We start from the raw sequence: 27,006 nt of genomic DNA, 5'->3' as shown, positions 1-27,006 counted from the left end.
AAAGCCTGGAATGCTCAGGCAGTGGTCACATTCAACACAGAAGTTCGAGGTGGTCCAGCTCCTGTAACTCCTCTGAGAAGCTCCTGTAACAGTGGTCCAATGGATGGAGACAGTTTCTTGTTACCTCCTCCTTTCCTCTCCAGCTCTGGGTATCAGATTCAGGGCCTGGCGCTCTACCTCTGAGCTGCTTCCCTAGCCATCCTTTTGTTTTATTTAGAGAGAGGGTCTTGCTGAGGTTTCCAGGCTGGTCTCAAACTTCCCATCCTCCTGCCTCAGCTTCCTGAGTAGCTGAAATTACAGGCATGTGCCATGGCACTTGGCTCATAGGGACTGTTTTCAATCATTCCTGGTTTTTCTCTCCATTCCTAGATCTTCCAGAAAGTTTAAAATTTGGGAATCAAAAATTATCCCAAAACTGGGTACGGCAGTGCACACCTATAATCCCAGTACTTGGGAGGCTGAGACAGGAGGATCTCAGTTTCGCAGCCAGTCTCAGCAACTTGTGAGGCCCTCTGCAAATTAGTTTCAAAATAAAGAAAAAAAGCTGGGCGTGGTGGCACACGCTTGTAATCCCACGCTTAGGAGGCGGAGACAGGAGGATCGCTCAGGTTCGGAGCCAGCCGTGCTGGTTAAGAGACCCTGTTTCAGAAATATAAAAGAGGTCTGGGAGTGTAGCACGGAGGTAGAAGGGCTTCCAGGAACCCCAGTACCACCAAAAAAAAATTTTTTTTAAAAGAAAGAAAAAAATAGGGCTCAGTTTGTAGCTCAGGGGTAGAATGCCCTTGGGTTCTATCCCCAATTCCACAGGAAGAAAAAAAAAGATTATCTCAAGGATGTTGTGCAGAGCCCTGTCTGGTTCTTTTATCTGTTGTGGTTGCTGGCCTCAAAACCTGCAGTCCTTCTGTCTCAGCTTCCCAAGTACTGGGATTACAGGTGTGTGCCACCACCATCTTGAGTTTCTTTTATCTGTTCGCTTCCTTTCGTCTCCCCTCCCTACCTCCCTTCCTGTTGAATTCAGGGCATTCTACCACCGGGCTTCACCCCCAGCTTTTTATTTTGAAACAGGGTCTCTCAGATGGGCGTGGTGGCACACACTTGTAATCCCAGTACTTGGGAGGCTGAGACAGGAGGATTGCCAGTTCACAGCCAGCCTCAGCTACTTAGTGAAGCCTTCTGCAACTTAGGGAGACCCTTTTTCAAAATAAAGAATGAAACAGGGTCTCCCTAAGTTGCTGAGGGTCTCATTAAGCTGCTGGGCTGGCCTCGAACCTGTGATCCTCTGTCTCAGTCTCCAAGTACTGACAGGTGTGCACCACCAGGCCTGGCTTCCCACCTCCTTTTTTGTTGTATACTTGTTTCCCTATGTGTTACTAAAGATTTCATCTTAGTACCTAATATAATTTATATGAAGTAAAAGAGGGAAAGAGATAAAATGAGGAAGCTGGAGTTTGGATTAGAAAACCTGTTGAGTCAAGGGAGGAACTTAGCAGTGAAACAGAATGGAAATCATTTCCTAAGAGAGTAGACAAGTATTCAGGAAACACCTCTGCACCCCAAAGATAGGCACAGCTGCCACACAGTGACTATTAAAGGGAGGTTCAAAGTTCTAAGCAAACAGCTGATTCTCTTGGTTCTTAGGCTGTTGCTGGTGGTGACAGGAAATCTTGTTCCCCAAGCTGCTGGCTTCCTGTTTTATTTTTACTTGTAGCAGCTCAAAATGTCCACAACAGGGAGCAGGCTGTTCCAAAGAGCTCAGCTCCCTCTTTGAGCCCCAAAGGGCTTTTTTTTTCCTTGGGCAGACAATATGTTGGTTTGCTTTAAAGATCTGTGGTGGTTAGTTTGGTTTAAGCATTTTGTGTTCACAGTCAACTCTTTTGGTGATGAGCTGGTGTTTTAAGATTTGATGTAAGTAAATCTGTTTTGCTTTTGTTTTATTTTGAGAGGAGCATATACTATTGGGGACTTGGTTTTTTTACCTTTATGCCTTATCTTTTCATGTGAAATGAAGTTGCCATTTTCCCTAGCATTAAAATCATTAGTCTATTTTAGATGTCTTAAGTTTCATAAGAGACAGAAACAGGACCAGCTCAGTGTACCTTGAAGGTAGTCATATACACTGTGTTTAAATTAAAACCTTCTCCTAAGTTTCTGAGGTTAGGAATTTGTCGTCTAAATCTAAAACAATAGCTCAGCATGAGGCTGAGGTGCTGGGGATTTCCTAGGGAAAGGACCCATCCCCTGGTATGAGGCTGTAGCTGGAAAGCTTCCGGACCTGCCTCAGACACTTCCTGCTGTCTCCAGAGCCCTTTGGCCCAGGTGTGTTGAACCGGATGGGAGAGAGAAAGGGAGCCTGGTGTTTGGGAGCTCCTGGGTAGAAGAGGAAGGATCAGGGAATCTGAGAGCATAGTTGGCTTAGCATCCTGTTTGACATATTGAACATATAAAATTTTCCTTGATAGTCTTTCATTCTGTCAGTTTACAGACTAAACTTTAGTAGTGTTAATAGATACTGGCAGATAGTATTTAGTTGTACATTAACAGTCATCTATCCAGGAAGAACTAGAGAAGTATGTCCTGATGTACATTGGAACCACTGTTGGCAGTCTGATTTCATTGTGGAGACTCTCAGATGACAGAAGTTCTTTTTTGATCCTCATAATTGGTGGCCTAGAATCAGCTCTGTCTTGGGTTATGGCCACTACCATCCAGTGCCCACTGCACGGGCTGTTTTCTGGCCCCGCCTGTGCCTCTGGGAGCTCTTGTTAGTTGGAGCAGTAGCTGTCACTTGAAGGTTTTCCTGCTGCCTGTGCACTTCACCAGCAGGCACCAGTTCAAAATTTCCAAACTTAAGTAGCAAGTCTTCTAATAGCAAACCTTAAAAAGGATGGGGGCGGCTGGGCATGGTGGCGCACGCTTGTAATCCCAGCATTTGTAAGGCTGAGAGGAGGATCGCAGTTTGCAGTCAACCTCAGCTACTTAGACCCTTTGCAATTCAGTGAGACCCTGTTTCAAAAATAAAGAATTAAAAATAAGGCTGGGGATGTAGCTTGAAGGTAGAATGCCCCTGGCCTGGGTTCCATCCCCAGTATGACCAAAAAAAAAAAAAAAAAAAAAAAAAAAAAAAAAAAAAGGATGTGGGCGGGAAATTAAAAAGAAAAAAGGGGAGAGTAAAGATTTTATTTTAAAAGCTGTTTTAGAAGCTGGGCGTGGTATCACACATTTGTAATCCCAGCATTTGGGAGTCTGAGGCAGGAGGATCACAGTTCCCAGACAGCCTCAGCTACTTAGTGAGGCCTTTTGAAACTCAGTGAGACCCTGTTTCAAAATAAAGAATAAAATAGGGCTGGGGGTGTAGTTTGATGGTAGAATGCCCCTGGGTTTCATCTCCAGTAACCCCCCCCCAAAAAAAAAAAAAAGCTGTTTTAGATAACCAGGCACTGTGGCACACACGTGTAATCCTAGTACTTGGAAGGCTGAGACTGGAGGATCCAGATTTGCGGCCAGGCTCAGCTGCTTAGTGAGGTCCCCTGCAACTTAGTGAGACCTTGTTAAAGGATTAAAAATAGGGCTGGGAGTGTAGCTCGGAGGTAGGATGCTCCTGGGTTCCATCCCCAGTACCACACACACAAAAAAGAATAAAAATAAAAGCTGTTTTAGATCAGCAAGACAAAAAAAGACTCACACAACCCTAGTGTGCCTGGAATTTGTGGTTGAGTAATACTTTCCTGTTATTTCTCTTTTAGGTTGTTTTTCATCATTCAGAACATTGCCTGAAGCAGGTCCACCATGCCGTTAGTAACGAGGAACATCGAGCCAAGGCACCTGTGCCGTCAGACGTTGCCTAGCGTTAGAAGCGAGCTGGAATGCATGACCAACATCACCCTGGCAAATGTCATCCGACAGCTGGGCAGCCTGAGTGAGTGCCTCCGAGTCTGTGCTTTGCCCTCGGGGTCGTTGGTACTCTCTATTTAGTTTACTTCTCCCATGTTCCTGTTTCTCCCCCATCTGCCTTCCCTAGGTAATGGGAAAATGTACCCATCCCCCTTCCCCAAAAAGAGGCTCCTTTTTTGGTAGAGATTCTTCTCTATCCTTTCTTCATCTATTACCACCCTCTAGGTTCCCTCCCCTTCCCCCTCCACCTGCTTCAAAAGAAATCTGTGGGAAGGGGAGCAGGAAGGGCTGCAGCAAAACTGCAGATGGAATGACAGAGCAGAATTCTCTGTGTGTAAAGTGGGAGGTTCACAGAGCAGTGTCTTGGGTCGGCGGCGAGTGTGCCTGTAATTACCCGAGCTGTTCGATGTAGCCTGACTTTGTTGAAGCCTCGAATGTGCCAGTAGTGTTCATCTACCCATACCCTCCCCCAGCTTTCTGCCCAAAGAAGAAGAAAGCAAACATACACTCAAATTCCGGCTGACTCGTCTACCCCGACACACATTTAACTGTGCTGCAAGCCCCCAGGTCCAAGGTCAGGGTACAGATTACTTCTGCAATCTCTAGGGTATTGGGAGTTTTGCAAGCTGTGTGAACACACACTGACACAAATAGTAGCTGGAGCCGTTCTCCTGTAGGAGGAAGACGAGGTTAGCCCAGTTTGTTTTGGAGCCAAAAGAAAGCCAGCTCAACTATAATTTTTTTTTTGACAAGAATGAATGAGACTACTTTGGGTGGGGTACCTGCATGTGGTTTGGATTTCATTCTGAATCAAGCTAACTTTGTTTACTTTGAGCTGGGATATGGGAAGGGCTTGGATCACACTGCATTTGTCTAGTGCCACCCTAGCTCCCATAAGTACCTCCATCAAAATGACATTTTAGTGCTCTTCCTTAGCAAAGGCTTCTCAGTATGAATTGTTTCAGATAATTCACCCTCCTATCGTATCACTGCCCTTAGTGAAGACAGCAGAGTATCTAGAAAGCCTGCAGTCCCCCACATAGTAATGAGGCCCTGCCTTTCAAATAGGAGCCCGAGAAAACAGGGCTCCATGACCAGAGGGTGTATGGAGTCTGAGATTCCTAAGCCTTCACCTAGTTCAGGGCCCATCTCAGTTGATCCAGGGCTTAGGGAAACCTGGATGGGGCGTCAAAAGAGATGAAACCCTGACGGTGCCTGTCGTGTACAGAGGAATGCTGACAGCGCCACAGCCGTGCTGCCGACAGCAAGGCCCAGGAGAGCTGCGAGAGCCTCACTGCTTTTCAGAGCCATCACTCTGCTCTGTCACCTGAGAGGGCCGAATGGGTGGAAGTCGATCACACAGGCTCCTTCTCTGTACGACAAAGAGCATCTCGTAGCGATGCTGCTTCTCACACAGCAGGAGTTATGCTCCCTCTAAGGTGTTTGTTCCAGGATAGCGTTCATGGGCACCACTGCAGAGCCTCCCACTTGTGATCAGACCACTCCTGCCTTGAGGACACTGATCCAAGGGCACGGGTCAGCTTGTGCCTGCAGAAACAAGACTCTCTCACATAATGGACCAGCTGACCCTTTACTCATCCAGTAAACATGTAATTTCATGTGCTGGATACTGAGAAGATACAATGATAAGAATGGCCTCTGCCTTCCAGGAGCTCATAATCTACCAGGGGAGAGAGAAATAAATAATTCCTGAGGGGATCGTGGGGAAAGGGTGGGGAAGAAACTTACTTGATTGACTGGATTGTTTGCGTTTGCCTGGTTTTGGTAAGATCTTGACATAATCTCAATAATCCTATGAGGATAGGAAATTGTATTCCCATTTTTCAGATGAAGAAATTAAAGGTCAGAAAAGAAAGGTAACCTCCTTAAAGAGACACAACTAGCAAGCTGCAGAGTCGACCTTCACATATACTTTGGATTTTGATCCCGAGGATGGAACTCAAGATCTTGTGCATTCTAATAAGTATATGTTCTACCACTGAGCTACACACTTAGCCCCCAAAATCAATTTTAAATTTAGACTTTTTTGTATAAGGGGATTGAACTCAGAGGCATTCTCCATCCCCAGCTTTTTTAAATTTTTTTGCTTTGAAACAGGGTCTCACTAGGTTGCTGAGAGTCTTGCTAAATTGCTAAAGCTGGCCTCAAACCTGCTATCCTCTTGTCTCAGCCTCCCAAGTACTGGAATTACAAGCGGGTGCCATCATGCCCGGCTTCGGCTTCCATTTTACTATCTTTTTTGTGTGTGTGTGGTACTGGGGATGGAACCCCAGGGGTAGTCTACCTCCAAGGCACACCTCCAGCCCTATTTTTTATTCTTTATTTTGAAACAATATTTTTTATTCTTTATTTTGAAAGGTTTCACTTGCAGAAGGCCTCACTAAGTAGCTGAGGCTGGCCAGGAACCTGTGATGCTCCTGTCTCAGCCTCCCAAGTACTAGGATTACAAGTGTGTACCACCATGCCTGCTTTTAATCTTTTAAAATGGAAAAGGAAGCTGGGTATGGTGGCACACACCTATAATCCCAGTACTTGGGAGGCTGAGCCAGAGAATCACAGATTTAAGGACAGCCTTAGCAAGTAGTGAGACTCTCATCAACCTAGCGAGACCCTGTTTCAAAATAAAAGTAAAGTAAGCCAGGAATGGTAGCACACGTTTGTAATCCCAGCATTCAGGAGGCTTGAGACCTGAGTGAAAGGTTGAAAATAGAGTTAGGGAGTTTAGGAGGTAGGTAAAAACACCAACCGTGTTATCAGAGACCACTGCTTTATTCAGACCCAAGCCAGCACCCTCCAGGGAGTCAACCAGCCATGAGGGAAGGGACCGACGGGCCACACATCTGGAGAGTTGTGTATAGTCCTGATCGGCCAGCTGAGTCACATGGTGGATAAGAGGCACTGATGTTTTATAGGCATGCCGATTCTCACGACATCTGGAGTCTCGCGTTATTGGGTTGTGCCTCCTGTTCCTGCTTCGAGATCACGCGGGGGGGGGGGGGGGAAACCCGACTTATCATCAAGGATCATGGTTCACGAACAGCCTTAGCTACTTATTGAGGCCCTTTGCAATTCAGTGAGATCCTGTTTCAAAATAAAGAATAAAAAAATAGGGCTAGAGGTGTAGCTCGGAGATAGAATGCCCTTGGGTTCCATCCCCAGTACATAAATAATAAATAAATAAATAAATAAATAAATAAATAAATAAATAAAGTAAAATAAGACTGGGGGTGTAGCTCAGAGGTAGAATGCCCCTGGGTTGAATTCCCAGTACTACTAGATAAACAAGTAAATAAATAAAGAAAAGGGAAAAATAAGTGAAGAAAGAATGAATTATCAACGACTGTAGTTTTCCTAAGACGGACCATGTCCTTTCATACTTCATGCAGTGCTTTTGCAGACAGCAGCTCTTGCCCTCTTGGTCTGTCTGGCCACTTCTGGCTGATCCTTCAATACCAGCTCAGGGATCTCCTCCAGGTTCTTAAAAGAAGATCTAAGTTGCGGCCTCATGAAGTTGCTGAGGCTGGCTGCGAACTTGCCATCTTCTTGTCTCAGCTTCCTGAGTACTGGGATTACAAGTTTGTTTGTTTGTTTGCTTGTTTGGTGGTACTGGGGTTTGTGGAAACCCTTTTACCTCTGGGCTACGCTCCCAGACCTATTTTATACTTTTTATTTGGAAACAGAGTCTCTGAAGCCAGTGCGGCTGGCTTTGAACCATCCTCCTGTCTCCGCCTCTCAAGCACGGGGATTACCAGCGAGTGTGCACCACCACGCCCAGCTACCCCCTCCCCCCAGTATTGGGAATGGAACCCAGGAGCATTCTGTCTCCAAGCTATACTCCTACCCCTATTTCTCGCCTTTTTCTTTTTCTTTTTTTTTTCTTTTTGGATACTGGGGGTGGATCCCAGGGGCATTCTACCTCCAAGTTATACCCCCAGCCCTATTTTTTATTCTTTATTTTGAAATGGTCTCACTGAGTTGTGAAGGGCCTTACTAAGTAGTAGCTGAGGTGGTCCTTGAATCGTGATTGTCCTTTCTCAACCTCCCAAATGTTGGGGTTAGTAGCATGCACCATCACACCCAGCTCTCCTATTTTTCATTCTTGATTTTTTTATTTTTATTTTTATTTTTTGGTGGTACTGGAGGTGAAACCCAGAGGCTTTCTACCTCTAGGCTATACTCCCAGACCTATTTTTTAAATATTTTATTTGGAAACAGGGTCTCACTAAGTTGCTGAGAGCCTCACTCAATAGCTGAGGCTGGCTTCGAACCTGTGCATCCTCCTGTTTCAGCCTCCCAAGTACCAGAATTCTAGGTGTGCGCCAATGCACTGTGTTAGCCAGGACTTGTGCTCAGTCTTGTGGCCATGCCAGAGAATGGCGCCCCTGCATGGAGCACTAGCAAGTCAGGCTTCTGCAGTGCTGTTTCTGACTGACTGCATGGGGTGAGGGCTGGCACAGGGCCTGAGGGAGCTCCAGGCTGCCCATTCAGACTTCAGCCAGAGCACTTTTACTATTTTACTTCCACATAAGTGTTCTACTAGGGAAAAATGTGAAGATTGCTCTGAAATCTTTTACAAAATGTGATATGTTATAAATGCCCTGATGGGTATTGGATTTATTTTGGTAATTGGAATGAGTGACATTTAATTCTTTTTTTTTTTTTTTTTTTTGGTGGTACTGGGGTTCCTGGAAGCCCTTCTACCTCCAGGCTACACTCCCAGACCTATTTTATATATTTTTTTTTTAATTTGGAAACAGGGTCTCTGAAGCCAGCATGGCTGGCTTTGAACCTGTGCGATCCTCCTGTCTCCACCTCCCAAGTGCAGGGATTACAAGCGTGCGCCACCACGCCCGGCCTGAAATTTAATTGTAAACAAACCACTTGGTTCTGTTTTCAAAAGTTATAATCATATTTAACACTTGAAGAATCGGGGCTTTATCAAATCACTGATGGGAATTATATTTTAAAATTTATCTTAAAACAGAATATTTAGATAGTCATGCTCATTTTTTCCCCTTTAAACAAGCCAGGCGTGGTGGCGATGCTTGTAATCCCAGCATTCAGGAAGCTGAGACAGGAGGATCACGGTTCACGAACAGCCTCAGCTGTTTAGTGAGGCCCTTTGCAACTCAGCGAGACCCTGTTTCAGAATAAAGAATAAAAAATAGGGCAGGGGGTGTAGCTTGGAGGTCGAATGCCCCTGGGTTCCATCCTCAGACCCAAAATAACATAAAATAAAATAAGAGTATCTTGCTATTTTGCCCAGACTGGTCTTGAACTCATGGGCGTGGCCTCTCCTCCTGCCTTGCATGTCAAGTGGCTGGGACTGCACACTAGTGCCACCATGCCTAGCCCTGCCCAAAGGCACATATTTAAAAGTCATCTAGGCAGGGTGTGGTGGTACACACTTGTAATCCCAGTACTTGGGAGGCTGAAACAGGAATATTGCAGGTTCACAGCCAGCCTTAGCTACTTAGTAAAGGGAGGCCCTCTGCAATATAGTGAGAGCCTGTTTCTAAGTAAAGAATAAGAAATAGGGCTGGGGGTATAGATTGAAAGTAGAATGTCCCTGGGTTCAATCCCCAGTACCAAGTAAAAAAGGAGGAGGAAGGAAGGGCTGAGGCATAAATCTAGGTCTTCTGATTTGAAGTCTGTTGCTGCTCCGTGTCCCATAGTGCAATTGATATGCCTAGGACCTGAACTATTGTAACAATGGAAAACTTCACCTCTTTTTTTTGGGGGGGTGGGGTCTGGGGATGGAACCAGGGGCATTCTACCTTCGAGCTACATCCCCAGCCATATTTTTTATTCTTTATTTTGAAACAGGATCTCGCTGAGTTGCAAAGGGCCTAAGTAGCTGAGGCTGTCCACCAACCGCAATCCTCCGGTCAGCCTTTCAAATGCTGGGATCACAAGTGCACCACCATGCCCAGCTCCTCACTCTCTCTTAAAAAGATTCCCAACCCAGCTACTTAGGCCTTTGACAACTTAGTGAGATCCTGTTTCAAAATAAAGAATAAAAAAAAAATAGAGCTGGGGGTGTAGTTCTAAGGTAGAATGCTCCTGGGTTCAATCTCCAGTACAAAAAAAAAAAAAAAGAAAAGTTACCAATTTTATATATTATGGTTCTTTGTAAGTTTTTTGATGTTGCTATTCGGTGGTACTGGGGATTGAACCCAGGATCTCACATGTGCTAGCTAGGTAAGCATTCTACCACTAAGTTACATCCCCAGCCCTTTTTACATTTTCGTTTGTTTACTTTGAGACAGTGTCCCTAATTTGCCCAGGCTGACCTCAAGCTTCCTTCTGCCTCAGCCTATTGAGTATGTGGGAGGACTATTCATGCCCATCTTTGTAAGATTTTATCTTGAAAACCACTGTGCCATGTTAAATCTCCCCCTCAGTGTCACTGGCCCTTTACTAAGGAACAGAAAATCCTGGGTTCTCTTTTGGTGACCTCAGGGCAAGTTGATTTGGGGTTTTCTTTTCCTCCAGAACAGTTGGATATTTTCAAGTCTAGTTTATTTTTCACACATAATAATGCATGTTTCTCTGCTTTGGCTTCTAGACACAATTTCCTATCCCCTGATAAGAGCATGTACTGAGTGGTTTTGTAGAAACATAGCTGTGTTATGGGCAGGGATCAGATACCTGCAGAGTAGAAATGCAGCTTGTTAACCACCTTGAGTCCTGAGCTCAGGGGCTTCCTGTAGTTGCTTAGATCACAGAGTCATTCATATGCAAGGACTTGCTCCTTCCTTGATTAGAAACTTCTTATTGACTTAAATTTACCCGCAATTCAAAATAAGCAGTTGATTCATTGGATCCTTACTCTCCAGGTTTAATGTGGGAAAAGTAAGCTGCATTTCTCTCTGAAGGTGTGTTTTACCCCCTCCTCAAATATGGACTAAGCATTAACGTAGTTTAGAAGCTAAACATGACAGCCTGCTTTAAATAAATAGTTCTTTATAAAAATTATTTTTGGGTTGAGCACAGTCCCTTCGCCTGCCCTCCTCACCTCACAAGTACGAAGCTCAGATGGTATATTCATATGCAGTCCTTTTCATTCCTAGTAAGAATGTGCTTCGTGGCTTGGAATGACAACATGGGGGTAGTGTCATATTGCTCTTCTGTCTGTTTGGCTGCAAATTCTCCCTGCATTCCAGGGTTGAAAGCACAGAACTCTTTTCTTTTTCTAAAAAACAAGACATGTGGAAAGAGACCACTGGTATGTTTTTCAGGGAGGGCTTGAAAGTTTCAACTTTTTACTTGTTCCCTGAGATATAGATTTGAAAGATTATACCCTAGAGCAAAGACTTTGAAAGTTGAGCCGGGCGTGGTGGCGCACGCTTGTAATCCCCGCGCTTGGGAGGCTGAGGCAGGAGGATCACACGGGTTCGAAGCCAGCCTCAGCTACTTAGTGAGGCTGTCAGCAACTTAGTGAGACCCTGTTTCCAAATAAAATAGAAAATAGGTCTGGGAGTATACCCCAGATGTAGAAAGCCTCTGGGTTCCACCCCCAGTCCACCAAAGACTTTGAAAGTTGTAGGTTATGGAACATAAAGTGACCTTTTCACCTCTTAGAAGAAATTACATTTCTCTCTTGTGGGATGTTGGTAAGTCTGAGGCCCTCAAAGATACTAATGTTGGTTGTACAGTGGACTTTTGAAGCTCCATTGAGGAAATTTCTCAATTACTTAATTTTTCATATTAATTTTGGACACCCAGTAGGTCCTCTTAACTCTCAATCTTTTTTCCAGAACCATTTTATAAGGTGTTTTACAGCCAGGCATGGTGGCACATGTTTGTAATCCCAGCACGTGGGAGCCTGAGACAGGAGTCTCAGCGGTTGTTGGACAGCCTCAGCTAATTAGTGAGGCCCTTTGCAACTCAGTGAGACCCTGTTTCAAAATTAAGAATAAAAAATAGGACTTGGGGAATAGCTTGGAGGTAGAATGCCCCTGGGTTCCATCTCCAGTACTGCAAGAAATCAAAAATTAAAAAATAAAGAATATTCGGGCATGGTGGCACATGCTTGTAATCCCAGCATTCAAGAGGCTGAGACGGGAGGATTGTGTTTCACAGACAGCCTGAGCTACTTAGCGAGGTCGATTTGCAACTCAGTGAGACCCTGTTTCAAAATAAAGTAAAATAAAGAATAAAAAATAGGGGTGGGGCGTAGCTCGAAGGTAGAATGTCCCTGGGTTTCATCCCCAGTCTCCCCCCCCCCCTCTCTCTCTCTCTCTCTCTCTCTCTCACACACACACACATACACACACACACACACACAAAGGTGTTTTACACAAAATAGCAAGGGATGTGTAGACTATATTGTCTACACTTCAAGATGTTTTTGTGTATGGGGGCTACTGGGTGTTGAACTCAGGGACATTTTGCTTCTGATCTATATACCCCAGCCCTATTTTATTTTTTATTGGTAAACAAACAGGGTCTCATGAAGTTGGAGAGGGCCTTGCTGAGGCTGACCGTAAACTTGTGATCCTCCTTTCTCAGCCTCCCAGTACTAGGATTACAGCCGTGTACCACCACACCTGGATTTATTTTTTATGTTCTTATCATCCACAGAGTTGCCGAGTCTGGCCTCCTGTCTCGGCCTCAGCACATGCCCAGTCCAGGACTAATTTTGCGTTATACCTCTTGGTTTCATTCAGCCAGCTATGGGGTTCGTGACAGTTCAGTTGCCAAGGAGGTCTGTTGCTGTGAAGCATATGCCGACTGCCCAGGCTGAGGAGCGCATGCCTCGTCTCCAAGAGCAAGCACAGGAGAGCGTGTTTGTGGAGTTGGGGCTCGCCTTTAGTGGCCAGCTTTGATGACCATTTATGGCGTTACTCTGCTCTAGTGACTTGGTTCTCTGCTCTTTCCAGGTAAATATGCAGAGGACATTTTTGGAGAGCTCTTCACTCAGGCAAATACGTTTGCCTCCCGGGTAAGCTCTCTTGCTGAGAGGGTCGACCGGCTACAAGTTAAAGTCACTCAGCTGGATCCCAAGGAAGAAGAAGGTAAGGAAGTTGAGCTCAGCATCTCCAGGCTCTGGTGAGCAGTTTCTGACAATTTTTCCCGTTTTACAAAAAAGCAAGAGGAGAAATCACAGAGACCTATGGAATTCTGCTTTGAAATGCCAGAAGCCTGGGTAGTGTAAAGAAGCCTTCCTAGCTCTGCCACACCCCACACACTCCCTTTCTCCCATTCCCCCATTCCCTCCTTCTCAAATTTCCCTTCTCTTTTGCTACCATAAAAGTACTTGGAAGTCTCATTTCACCTACGAAGGCGGCCTGCTAGATCTGGCCACATAGTAAACCTTTGTGTTGCCTCATGTTGTTCAGTCGTGGAATGGCTGGGCTGCTGACAGCCTCGTGGGGCTTCCCCAGAGGGGAAGGAAAAACGCCTGGCTGCAGACAGCCGCGGCCAAGAAACGCAGCAGCTGAGGCCTCTCTGACTAGTGTGACTCAGTGTTTGTTCAAATAGCCTGTCGTCCATTTTCTAATGCCTTCCATCTTCTCTCAGTGTCACTACAAGGAATCAACACCCGAAAGGCCTTCAGAAGCTCTACCGTTCAGGACCAGAAGCTTTTTGATAGAAATTCTCTTCCGGTGCCTGTCTTGGAAACCTACAATACCTGTGACACTCCTCCCCCTCTCAACAATCTTACCCCTTACAGGTAACAGCTGACTCACTTGCCCCCTTCTTAGCTTGTGGTTAATAACACTAGATTGTTTAAAATATCTAAAGCCGTTGATTGCACCAGAGGATTGTATTTGAAAAGGTAACCAGCACTGGATTGGGTGGCACATGCCTGTGTTCCCAGTACTTGTGAGACTGAGCAAGAGGATCCCAGATTTGAGGCCGGCCTCAGCAACTTAGCAAGACACAGTTTCAGAAAATAAAATAGAGCTAGGAGTGTAGCACAGCGATAGAATGCCCCTGGTTTCCATCCCCAGTACAAAAAAAAAAAAAAAAAAAAGCTTACTACCTACCCCAGAGTTGCTTGTGGCAGCAAAAGCTAAAGTTTACCTTCAAAGCAGTTGTCACTTAACATTGTTTGGTTTTGGAATTCATGGTGAACGTAATGCAGATTGAAAGTTTGCTGTAACATTGCATGTCGCAGAGTTTAGTTTGGTATAAGCCAGGTTCTTCTTGGATTCTATCCAAGGAATTTAGTTATTACAGAACCAAGAGGATCCCAGGGGCAACGTTCGCGCCGGCTCCCACTGACTTGGGAACCACTACACTTACCAGATGTTTGGGCCAGTTAGTGGGGCCAGCCTCATGACTGGCGGCTCTGGGCCTAGAGGGGTCCTTCCAGAGCTGAAGGGGTTAATTGGTATTCTTCCAAGTGAGTGTTATTACTTTCTTTTGAACACCCTTGTGCAAGGACCTACACTGCTGTGGAAAAAGAAGGTAACCTTAGAGACCACGTGAAGCCCCTCCCTCATAATGGTTGGGTAGTATTGTCATCCTGCACAAAACCACTGAACAGAGGCAGACACTGAAATTTATCTTGGTCGTATTCATAAATATCTTTGGAATTGGTAAAAAGTAATCACAGATAGCTAGAGGCAGATGCCTTCTATCAGACATGGGCACACTGCAAAGCAGAATGTGTGTGTGCACATGTGTATGCTGTTCACACACACACACATGTAAAATTCAAGGGCACCAGTCTGATTTGGGGAACCTGAAATAGGAGCTTGGTAGCTTCCCACTAAAATACGAAGTACAATGGCATCCCTTCTTTTTATTACTGTGTAATATTATGCTTGCCTCTGGGTTTCTAAAGGGTCTAGTAAATAGTAAGGACAGGAGTTTGACTATAGTCGCCATCTTTTAGTCTAGTTGGGTTTGGGCAGACAAGTTACAGGGCGGAAGGACACATACCTGATAATGTTGAAGGGAGTATGATATAGGACTTCTGTGATAGGATAGGATAAACAAACTATATTAAAAAGAGTTTAAGCTGGGCGTGGTGGCACACGCTTGTAATGCCAGCACTCGGGAGGCTGAGACAGGAAGACTGAGGTTCAAGGACTACCCCAGCTGCTTAGCCTCTGCAACTCAGTGAGACCCTGTCTCAAAATAATAAAAAATAGGGCTGGGGGTGTAGCTTGGAGGTAGGATATCCCTGGGTTCCATCCCCAGTGTCACAAAAAAAAAAAGAAAGAAAGAAAAAAGTCTTATTTTTCAGGTAACAGTATTTTCCTTTTAAACAGATAATACCAGAATTAGCATCTCCTCAGTTATCTGAATTTAGCCTAACAGAACTGATTTAGCCTAACAGAACTGGTGTATCTAACTCAGAATAAGATTTCTTTTCTTTTCTTTTTTTCTTTTCTTTTTTTTTTTTTTTTTTTGTGGTTCTGGGGTTCCTGGAAGCCCTTCTACCTTCGGCCTACACTCCCAGACCTATTTTATACTTTTTTTAGTTTTGGAAACGGTCTCTTAAGCCAGCGCGGCTGGCTTCAAACCTGCACGATCCTCCTGTCTCCGCCTCCCAAGCATGGGGATTACAAGCGTGTGCCACCACGCCCGGCTAGAATAAGATTTAATATAAAGCCAGTCGTAATGGTGCACCCTTGTAATCCCAGCATTCGGGAGGCTAAGACAGAAGGATCGCGGTTCGCGGGCAGCCTCAGCTACTACTTAGGCCCTTTGCAAGTCAATGAGACCCTGTTTCAAAATAAAGAATAAAAAAAGCCGGGCGTGGTGGCACAAGCTTGTAATCCCCGCGCTTGGGAGGCTGAGACAGGCGGATCGCGCAGATTCGAAGCTAGCTTCAGCTACTGAGTGAGGCTCTCAGCAACTTAGTGAGACCCTGTTTCCAAATAAAATAGAAAATGGGTCTGGGAGTATAGCCCGGAAGTAGAAAGCCCCTGGGTTCCACCCCCAGTACCACCAAAATAAATAAATAAATAAATAAATAAATAAATAAATAAATGTAAAGGAAGGCACCTTCTATTAAAAAATAAAGAAAGAATAAAAAAATAGGGCTGGGGGTGTCTCTTGAAGGTAGAATGTCCCTGGGTTCCACCCCCAGTACCACACACACAAAAGATGATTTAATATAAAAATCACTAGTTGTTGATTTGTAAATGCATTTGTGATAGGATTGTAAGGCAGGGAATAGAACTGCCTGTTCAATTATTTTTCATTCAGAATAACATTAAATGCTCACCCCAAAGCACGTGCTTTCTGGCAGTGGGGGTGATTAGCCATGCCAAAGTGGAGGATTCCAGCCAGGGTCATTGAACCTGGCAAATAGCTCTCCTATGGACACTCAGTAGCTCACTCTGTACTCTCCACAGCTACTAAGAGATGGTGATTAAACCTTGGGGTCTTAGCCGAGCATGGTGGTGCATGCTTGTAATCCCAGCATTTGTGAGGCTGAGACAGGAGGATTACGGTACGAAGAGAGCCTCAGCTCCTACTTAGTGAGGCCCTTCGTAACTCAGACCCTGTTTCAAAAAGTAAAGAATAAAAAATAGGTCTGGGGGGTCTAGCTCGGAGGTAGAATGCCCCTGGGTTCTATTCCCAATACCACACACACAAAAAACTTGGAGTCTTAAAAACAGCTGGCTCAGCTGGGCATGGTGGCGCACGTTTGTAATCCCAGCATTCAGGAGGTTGAGACCAGAGAATTGTAGTTCGTTGACAGCCTCAGCTACTTAGTGAGGCCCTCTGCAACTTAGACCTTGTTTCAAAATAAGGAATAAAAAATAGGGCAGGGGGTGTAGCTCGGAGGTTCCATCCCCAGGGTTCCATGCCCCTGGGTTCCATGCCCAGATCCGGGAAAAAAAAAAAAAAAAAACAGCTGGCCATCTGTTCTCAGTGGAGCCCTCTTGTGGTTGGGTGGTGATGCTAAGATATTCTAGCAAGATGGTGCACTGGTTATCTATGTGTAAAGGAGTAACAGCTCTACACCTATACACATTTGTGCATACTTATGTACGTGTGAGCCTGCACATAAGTACATAGGTTTCAGGTGGGTGGGAAGCCACTAAGGCTTCTTACAGAGGGGAAAGAAAACCAGCAGCAGAAATACCCTTGAATTTGCCAGGGTATCTAGGCATCCACAGGGAGCTGTCTATGGCCATGCAGTTTATTAGAGATAATCAGGATTCCTGCTGTGATCGGCTGTTTTTGCCCTAACCATATAAACTCCACTATCAAGAATTGAAGGTAGCCAGGCGTGGTGGCGCACGCTTGTAATCCCCGCGCTCGGGAGGTGGAGACAGGAGGATCGCGCAGGTTCGAAGGCAGCCTCAGCTACTTAGTGAGGCTCTCAGCTACTTAGTGAGACCCTGTTTCCAAATAAAATAGAAAATAGGCGTGGGAGTACAGCCCAGAGGTAGAAAGCCTCTGGGTTCCACCCCCAGGACCACAAAAAAAAAAAAAAAAGAATTGAAGATAAATAGCCAGGCGTGGTGGTGCACGCTTGTGATCCCAGTTTATGGGAGGCTGAGACAGAAGGATCGCACAGGTTAGAAGCCAGCCTCAGCTACTTAGTGAGGCCCTGTTTCCAAATAAAATATAAAAATAGGTCTGGGAATATAGCCTAGAGGTAGAAAGCCCTAGGCTCCATCCCCATTAGCCACACACACACACACACACACACACACACACACACACACACACACACACGACTAAAGGTAAGGTAAAGGATTTTTCTGTTGTTTTGTTTTCTGTGGTACTGAGATTTGAACTCAGGTATTCTGCCTCTGAGCTACACCCCCAGTTTTTGGTTTTTAATTCTTTATTTTGAAACAGCGTCTCACTAAGTTGCAGAGGCCCGATTAAGTAGCTGGGGCTGGCCGTGAACCTGCCATCCTCCTGTCTCAGCCTCCCAAGTGCTGGGATTACAAGGGTGCGTGCCACACCTGGCTAGGTAAAGTTCTAAAGAAGTAGACAGATGTCATTCAGGGGCATTGAAACATTGCTGTGGGAGTGCAAATATGTAGTCGATTCGAATGGCTTCTTGACTTTTTGGTATAAAAACTGCTAACTGGTAGGTGTTTGGAATATTGGATTTGGTTGGGAGCTCATCTGTCTACTGACAGCTACTTGTCTTCATTTCTATCCCAGGGATGATGGAAAAGAGGCACTCAAATTCTACACCAACCCTTCATACTTCTTTGATCTTTGGAAGGAGAAGATGCTGCAGGACACCAAGGATATCATGAAAGAGAAGAGAAAGCATAGGGTGAGGGGGAAGGGGCCTCTGTTCTACACATCAGGGCACGATTGTGGAGGGGGATAAAAAGGCAGCCAGTCTTATGTGAAGTAATTCCGAATGGCTGCTTGCTTGGATGCCAGGTGAAACTCTTAAAAAAAATGTGTCCACACTAAGCACCACCAAGATGAAAGTATAAATCACACCAAAAATGTGTTTGTTCCCCCTAGTGCTATTAACAATTGAGTATATTCAGGCTGAGTTTTAGAAATTGACTTTTCTATTCACCATTTATTTCTCTTGCAATTTGCACCTGACTCTGCTGGACACTCGAGCTAGGCTTAGTCCCTTCCCCGCCAGTTTTGCAGCTCATTTCTCATATACCAGCACAAGGTTTCTGCAGCATTTGATTTGCAACCAGAGCAATTTAACACCTTCACTCCTGGTTGGGATGGTTTGTGGAGATGCCCCTTTCTCCTTAGGCTCCTGGTGCTGTGTGTGACCTACCAGCTTCAACCTCCCAATCCCATTAGCATGGCTGCCAGCAGGCCCAAGAGAATGCCAGAGGCTAGTGCAGCTGCCCAGGCTGGGAAATTCTTCATTGGTTTTGTTTTGCTTTGCTTTTTTAACTCTTTCCTTGCCTGTGTCCCAGATATCTGCAGCTGTCGTTCCTTCTCATCACTCTTGACTGACTTCTGTGGCAGAACAAATAACAAATAGCGGTTGACTAACTTCCTAACATTTAGAGCTGTTCAAAGACATGAAAGAGTTACCAAGAGAGGTCGCTGGTCTCCCTGTGCTAGAGGTGTTTGAGTATGGGGCTAAGCAAATGTTTTGCCAGGAGGTGGTTTGAATTAGATGGCCTGCAGGTCACTGAAACCCAGCAGTTCTATAAATTTTGCTGTTATCATATATTGTCTAGGCAAATCATCTCTTAAATGTACATCTGTGGAGATGGGTGGAATTTTAATGAAGAACTTTGGAAAATATTTTCCAATGGCTTTTCTGTTCCTTTTTATTATAGAAAGAGAAGAAAGATAATCCAAATCGAGGGAATGTAAACCCACGTAAAATCAAGACACGTAAAGAAGAGTGGGAGAAAATGAAGATGGGACAAGAATTTGTGGAATCCAAAGAAAAGCTGGGGCTTTCTGGGTAGGTGATGCTTTTGCACTACTGATAGTGTTCTTCGAAGGGGCTGGGACAACAGTCTAGAGTCCTGACATAATACCTTTACCACCCCCTGAAGTCTGGCTGTGTGTTTTAGATCAATACCACTATTAATCAGCTACTTTTAAGTGCATCCATCTGCTGATTAAAATTTGCTAAGTATATCAAGAGACTCAGCAATTTAAATGAGGTGACTGGAGTGTTCTGGAGTAGAAGGCCTATGGCTTCTAGTGCCCTTACTTTGCCAGACACCAGCATCGCTGTGAAGGTCCCAGGGGAAAGCCTGGCAGGGGAAGAGCAGTGGCCTGGGAGCCCGTTGCCTCAGAAGCATGGACTTGAAGGCATTCTGAGGGAGCGGGGGCCAGGCAAGGAAATCACGCACATCACCAGAGCAACTTTTCACTTAGCCTTTGTCAGTCTTGGGAGAGAGCTGGCTGAGGACTGAGATGCAGACCTCGCGTCATCGTGGGAACGGTTGCCCAGCCACTGTGGAGGCTGTATATCTCTGGAGAAATAGGAGATGTCAGTCTGGTCTGACCCTATTTCCCAATATCGAATTGCTCTAGAAGTGTAAAGGGGGAAATGGTGTTTAAGTTTGGCTTGATGTTTATCCTGGTGACCGACCTGTGTGACATTCAAAGCCAAGTCACCATGACTGCTTGGCATGGGTGTCACTCTGTTTTTTCCCCTCTAAGTACATTGCATCCGGGCTGTCAGAGAACCATGCCAGCCCATGCCGGGTGTCTAGGGATGATAAAAGAAAAAAGTTGAGTTGTTCTTGCTTTTAGGAATAACTCTACCATGAAAATCTTGAATTTTAACAATCTTGACACTTCTGACATTTGTTCTTTCTGGAGTAAGAGATTTGTTTTAAGGACTGATGAAGATGATGAGGTAAAATGAACCTTTCTTTGTACAGGGAAATCAGCCCCAAGGGTACCTTTATTACCTTCACCTCCCATTAGAAGGGGCCATTTTGCCGGGCGTGGTGGTGCACGCTTATAATCCCCGCGCTTGGGAGGCGGAGACAGGAGGATTGCTTAGGTTCGAAGCCAGCCACGCTGGTTTAACAGACTCTATTTCCAAATAAAAATTTAAAAAATAGGTCTGGGAGTGTAGCCCGGAGGTAGAAGGGCTTCCAGGAACCCCAGTACCACACACAAAAAAAATAATAAAATAATAAAGAAGGGGCCATTTTGTTCTGTGGCCCCGTCCTATCCAGACAGGCATTTGTCATAGGTTTGGTGTCTCTAAGGCCAGAATCGTAATACCAGCCATCATGTGTGTCTTTTTCTGTGGGGTGGGAGTAATGAGGACAAACGCCACAGCGGGAGTGTGCCTCCAAGTTTTCTGTTGTCCAGGAGGATTGGAATTGGGCGGCTGGCTTGTCTTTCTGGCATGCTTAATGGTGAACCTATCAAGAGATATGCCAAGCCTACAGGGCTCCAGGCTTTCGGGATTTTCCACATCAGAGCATCATTTGATTCAGTTAGTTCTCTAACTCTCTTTTCCCTGGGATCTGTTTTTGATGAGTTCTTTAGAACCCAACAATGGTGGGAAGAAGGGGGAGGAAAGCAGAGCAGGCCAAATTTTACTAGTTGATGCTTGGTGAATTTGTGCTTGTGTGCAGGCTTATTGCTTGGCGCATTTAGGCTTGTTTGACGTTTTGATGTTGTTCGCCCAGAGTGTATTCACGCGAGGCCCAGTGCTCTGGGGGACAGGTTTTCATGAGGCAAGTCCTAACACCCTACTTCAACTGGTGGCTCCTTGTGTCTGATAAGAGGCCTGGCAGGCTACATTTACCCCCACATAGCAACCTGCGTTCATCCTTGGCTCGATTTTGCAATCAGATGCCTCCTTAGCCTTTGAGACTCCAGAGGCTGGCGACCTCAGTCAGGCTGCGTGCCAGTCACACGCTGGCCACTCGGCCTGTGGGGCTTGGCTTCACCCTTGGCACAAGCCAGGCTTTGGGATTCAGGTGTAGCTGCACCTACATTTGGAGAGAATTTAAAAGAACTGGGTTTGACAAGGCTGGCACCAGGAAAGGAACAGCAGGGTTTTGATCATCTGGGTTGAATTCCATTACTACAAACAGTCCAGCAGAAATATCTGGGAGGTATATGACAACAGAATGTTTAGTCCTAAACTAAAACCTCAGCATGATGGAAAATATATGGGGAACCTGCTTATTTCTCCCTAATAGCTTTTGTATCTAATAATTTTTGTGGTATCTTTTATGAAGAAGAGAGGTCAGCACTCAGGGGCTTTCAGTGACAGTGTGGCTTGGGTTCCTTGTCAGGTTCCCACCCACCCTGGTGTACCAGAATGGCAGCGGCGGCTCTGTTGAAAACGTGGACGCCAGCGGCTACCCGCCGCCGCCGCAGTCAGACTCTGCCTCCTCACCTTCTCCTTCCTTCTCTGAGGACAACCTGCCTCCCCCACCAGCAGAATTCAGGTAAACGGTGGGACCCCTTCTACATCCTGAGAGCTTAACGCCCAAGAACAAAACCACTAACATAACTTCAGGTGCGTCTGACTAGATGAGAGGAATAACTGATATTTACCACACGTTGTCAAGGGCCAGGCATTGCTGCATGCTGTTTGTGTGACTCGATCCTGCTGAGTCCTCTGGAGATAGATAGGTCTGTTATTACCCCACGGTACAGATGAGTAAACTGTGAGGCGCAGAGGTCAGCGAACTTACCTACATCACACAGCCCGCAGAAACCAGCCAGGATGAGTCACTCTGCTTCCCAAGACTGTATTCGTAACTCCTCGCTGTTCTGACTGTACGGGACAGTTGCACTCTCGTTTGTCACTCTGTTTTAATTCAGTATGAAGCAATGTGGTACAATCTACTGGCCATAACATAGTTAGCAGACACCTTGCTCAGAATCCAGGAACCTGCAGATTGCCATGTGGGTGGACTCTCCAGGAAGGCTGAATGCAGGGGAAAGGGGTGTGGAGCACGGCGCCTGCTTCGGGGTGTCAGCGCCCGGCAGAGCCACACAGGGAGGAGAGTGCCGAGGGGCTGAGGAGGCCTGAGGGCTGCTTAGACTGCACTGTTCTCTCGGGGCTTCTCCGCTTCTGACGCCTGACAGACGAGAGCTTTGAAAGGTGCACTTACTCCTTGGACACCGTTTAATTGTGACGGGGTGTGCTGAGGCCCACTCAGAGGGAGCGCCAAAGCAGTGCTGTCCCTCGCCCCCGCCCATTCTTCTTGGCTCTTGAAACCACTAATCCCAAATCTCCTGCCTCCCAAATCACTTCCTGCTGGTTGCCCTGTCAGATGCAGCTAAGGCTTGAAGGTCTGTGGAAAATTCCAAGATGGATGCTTTTCTAAGGAGTAGCTGTTAGTGCCAGGCAGATACAAAGGCGGAAAAAAGAAAATCTTCATCCTCACACGTGGCCTGAGACCTTGGAGCTGTAGCCTCAAAAATCTGATCCCAGGAGAGGTGGAGCCTTAATGTTTTCAAACCCAGGTCAAGAGTCAGTGACACCTGCATCTCCCATCCTCAGATCCTCACATGGCGACTCACCTAAATCTATATCCCACTCAGGTTTGGTCAGTTAGGCTTGGGTTCCTGCCCTCACCAGGTCTGGTGAATGCTAATAGCCCGAGAACCAGAGCCCATCGAGAAGGTGGTATTTGAATTTTCATTCCAGTTCTTTCTTGTATGTATTCTTAGGCCTGGCTCCAGGCTTAGACTGACGACCTCCCACAGACCATTTCTTTAGAGGAGGGTCCGGGAGGGTGGCTTCCTCTGGAGACCTAAGGTTAGAGGGGGACCTAGAGATGAGTCGGCCAGCCCCTACCTGATAGGGGAGTCCCAGGTCTACTTCCTGCAGGTAGGTTTCTGAGTACACTCCTCTGCTGGGAGGAAGCACATTGCAAGGCCACCCGTTTTCTTGGTCTGTTCTGACCATTCCCAGATGTTTCCGTATGTTTGAGCTAAGGCTAAAAGTCAGTGTCAACCAAAAGGAGCCCAGTTGGGTGTTTGCATCCTGAGAGTAACGACAGGTCTCTTTTCTTTGACGTTATAGCTACCCGGCAGACAACCAAAGAGGATCCGGCTTTGCTGGACCCAAACGATCCAGTGTGGTCAGCCCAAGCCATCCCCCTCCAGCACCTCCTCTGGGCTCTCCACCGGGCCCCAAACCCGGATTTGCCCCCCCACCTGCCCCTCCCCCTCCCCCTCCAGTGGGTGTCCCACCTCCACCGCCACCTGTGGGATTTGGGTCTCCAGGTACCCCTCCCCCACCTTCCCCCCCATCTTTTCCACCGCACCCTGATTTTGCTGCCCCTCCACCTCCTCCTCCACCACCAGTAGCTGACTACCCAACCCTGCCACCACCTCCATTGTCCCAGCCTGCAGGAGGAGCCCCTCCTCCCCCCCCTCCGCCCCCTCCCCCAGGACCCCCCCCTCTCCCGTTCAGTGGTGGGGATGGCCAGCCTGCCGCACCACCACCACCTTCTGAGGCCACCAAGCCCAAGTCCTCTTTGCCTGCTGTGAGTGATGCCCGTAGTGACCTGCTTTCTGCCATCCGTCAAGGTAAATCCCAGCACCGGATCAGGGACCTTGAGGTCTCTTTCTGAAACTGGGGTGACTGATGAGGGGGTGATGGAGGGGGCTCAATATCTTTCCCAGAGAACAGCTTTCAATAAGTGCAGAGAGATGGGGACCTCAGACCTCAGGGCAGCCTGGCCAAAGGCTCCACCTAAAGATACAGAGATTGAGATTTCTTTCTACATTGGTCTAAAGTAAGCGGGTGTGGTGGCGCACACTTGTAATCTCAGTACTTGGGAGGCTGACACAGAAGGATCAGATTCAAAGCCAGTCTCTTAGTGAGGCTCTCAGAAACCTAGTGAGAGGCTGGCGTGGTGGCACAGGCTTGTCATCCCAGCTTTCGGAGGCGGAGACCAGAGGATCATGGTTCACGGACAGCCTCGGCTACTTAGTGAGACCCTCTGCAACTCAGTGAGACCCTTTTTCAAAATAAAGGATAAAATAGGGCTGGGTTGTGGCTCAGAGGTAGAATGTTCCTGGGTTCAATTCCTGGTACTATAAAAAAAGAGAGAGGAGAGGGAGAGAAAAGAAAAAAGGAAAAAAAAAAAAAAAAACCCAGTGAGACCCTGTTCCAAATAAGAAATAAAATGGGGCTGGGGGTATAGCTTGGAGGTTGCCTCAGGGTTCAGTCCTCAGTATCAAAACCAAAACAAAACAAAAAGAATTATTAACCTGGAGCTTGTAACCCCAGTACTTGGGAAGCTGAAACAGGAGGATTGCAGGTTCATGGCCAGCCTCAGCCATATAGTGAGGCCTTCACTATGAGACCCTGTTTCAAAATATTTTAAAATGTGGCTGGAGTGCAGCTCAGAGGTAGAATGTGCCTGGGTTCAATCCCCAGAACCACCAAAAAAAAAAAATTCTTAACCTGGGATCTTAGAACTTAAAAGTGTATGCTTTGCATGGTCGTGCTTGCCTGCCATCCGAGTACTTAAGAGGCGAGACAGGAGTGTGGCAGGTTTGAGGTCAGCCTCAGCAACTTAGGCCCTCCGCAGTGAGACTATTTTTCAAAATAAAAGGGCTGGCTGAAGGTGTAGTTCCGTGATGGCATGTCCCTGGGTTTGCTCCCTAGTACCAAGAAAAAAGGGGAAAAAAAACTTTGTGTGTCTGCATAGACTTTTTTTTCCTGAGGGAAGCTTCCTCGTGTTTCATCAGGTACTCAAAAGGTACCCAGTAGAAACAAGCATCACCACTGCTCTCAGTCACTACCTGTCCTCCTTCTCTGCTCTGTCTTCATACCTTTCCTCTTTCCTCCTCTCTTCTCCCCATTTCCACTCATTCCCTTCCTTTATCTTTCCTCCCCTCCTTGTGGCTGTCTCACCCACCTGGAAACATTCAGAGCCAGGTCTGGTCCCAGGGCTCGGTGGCTTGCATGTGTGAGCCCCCAGGGATGTGCAGTTAGAGGAGACAGAGCCACTGAGCCCGCTGCAGCGGTGGCCTGGTGTGCTCCCCGCTCAGAGCCTCGTGAGAAAGTGCCACCCTCGGCAGCCAGGAAGAATGGCAGGCTTCCTCTCAGACACATCTGCGAGAACCTGGTCTCACAAAGCCCTCCACTCTCTCCCTGCTCACGCCCTCTCCCAAGGATGCTTCCTTCCTCTGTGCGTCCCACTCCCCCGTCCGTGGCCACTCTTCGTGCTGGGTGGCCCTGCAGCTGGGGAGGTGCCTTCCTGACCCTCCCTCCCTCTTTGCCACAGGCTTTCAGCTGCGCAGGGTTGAAGAGCAGCGGGAGCAAGAGAAGCGCGATGTTGTGGGCAACGACGTGGCCACCATCCTGTCACGTCGCATCGCCGTGGAGTACAGCGACTCGGAGGACGACTCCTCTGAGTTTGACGAGGACGACTGGTCGGATTAACACTGACCTGCCGCCCGCCTCCTCTTTTCCCTTCCTACCTGTCTTCTCTGATGCCGGCCCCAACAGTCCCATGGGAGAAATGGGAGGGGGGGGGGAAATAATTTCAAGGGGCCAAAGCCTTCCCTGAAGCAACCAAAGATATTTCCAGGTGTTTCCTCCAAATCGACATGCTTCCTCTCCCTGTAGTCGGGTCCGTGGCTCCTGAGGTTCCACGGCTGAGACGGCCCCTCCTCCCCGGGTGGCGGCTGCACATTGGAGACCCCAGCGCGGGCTCATTTGGTCGGGTTGCAGTTGGAGATGCTGCCCTGGCCTAGCCGCTGTGTTCAGCTGTGGCCTTTTCCCAAAATTCTTGCCCTCAGCTGCTTCAAATCATGCTCACCATCGTCTGGTCCGCTGTGTGGGCACCGCCGCCCTTGTATGCTGTGTCCGCTGAGGGCAGAGCGGCTGAGCACCGGAGCCAGGCCGCCTCGCCCACTCCGCCCTATCAGCAGTGCGGACACCTTTTGCTCAGCAGTCTCCGCCTTAGCTGTCCTGGACTCCAGGAGGCAGCGGGCCTCTAAAGAATCTTTCACTCCTCTCCCCAGAAATGGAGCTTTGCAGGCTGAAGCCGGCGTCCCGCTTCCAGGCCTCTTAGGAGCGCGGGCCAGGTGTCCTTCAAGTGCCCTTCCTCGCCATAGGTGCCTTCAGGCTGCGCAGCCCAGTTTTATCCTCTCAATTTCCATGACCAAACTTGCTCCGACACTCAGGAACCTGGGTCTGTTGGCAGTCAGGAGTGAAGCTTAGAGACTTAGAACTGCAGGACCCGAGGGACAGCGGAACTCCTTAGGTCCTGCCCTCTTGATGCTGAGGCCCGGAGATGGGGACGACTTGCTCAAGGTCACACACTTGATAGTGACAGAGCAAGAGCCCAGAATTCTGATTCCAAGTCACCTGTGCTTTCTGGGACCAAATAATGGGCACCTGCTGGAGTCTGGGCAGAACAGTCTTGGCTCTGTGCTGCTCCAGACCTCCCTGTAGGCGGGAGTCCCAGTCGGAGCGCTCAGGGCCTGAGCCAGCCCTGCCAGTGCCGCTCAGACCCGCACAGCCTCTCGTAACCCTCTGCTGCCCCTTCCTGTCGCCAGCCCCCCCTCCCCCCCGCAGGGCCTGGCGCTGTGCTTCCAGGGGCCGGAGTGGAGTCGGGAGGGAAGGAGGGACAGGCAGCTTTGACAGGTGCTGCTTTCAGTTCTGCTGCAGCTCCTCCCCAGCCCCCACTTAAGCATAGATTCTGCCAGCTGTAGCAGCGTCAGTCCCTCAGGCTGCCAGCCGCCTCAGGTACCTGC

The 27,006-nt window shown here is 47.3% G+C and overlaps 1 protein-coding gene across 1 annotated transcript; it reads left to right on the top strand.

Annotated features, from left to right (window-relative positions):
- Positions 1–3,786: 3,786 nt before the first annotated feature.
- WASF2 (WASP family member 2) lies at positions 3,787–25,687 on the top strand (the record flags this gene model as incomplete). Its single annotated transcript, XM_080690700.1, has 8 exons — positions 3,787–3,916; positions 12,798–12,932; positions 13,438–13,591; positions 18,010–18,127; positions 19,122–19,252; positions 21,567–21,722; positions 23,312–23,820; positions 25,530–25,687. 8 exons carry the CDS (start codon positions 3,787–3,789, stop codon positions 25,685–25,687), a joined length of 1,491 nt encoding a protein of 496 aa, XP_080546826.1.
- Positions 25,688–27,006: the final 1,319 nt, after the last annotated feature.

The sequence above is a fragment of the Muscardinus avellanarius genome, assembly GCF_963383645.1.
Source record: "Muscardinus avellanarius genome assembly, chromosome: 3".
NCBI classification, from domain to species: domain Eukaryota; kingdom Metazoa; phylum Chordata; class Mammalia; order Rodentia; family Gliridae; genus Muscardinus; species Muscardinus avellanarius.
This window is presented reverse-complemented; position numbering and strand designations above follow the sequence as displayed.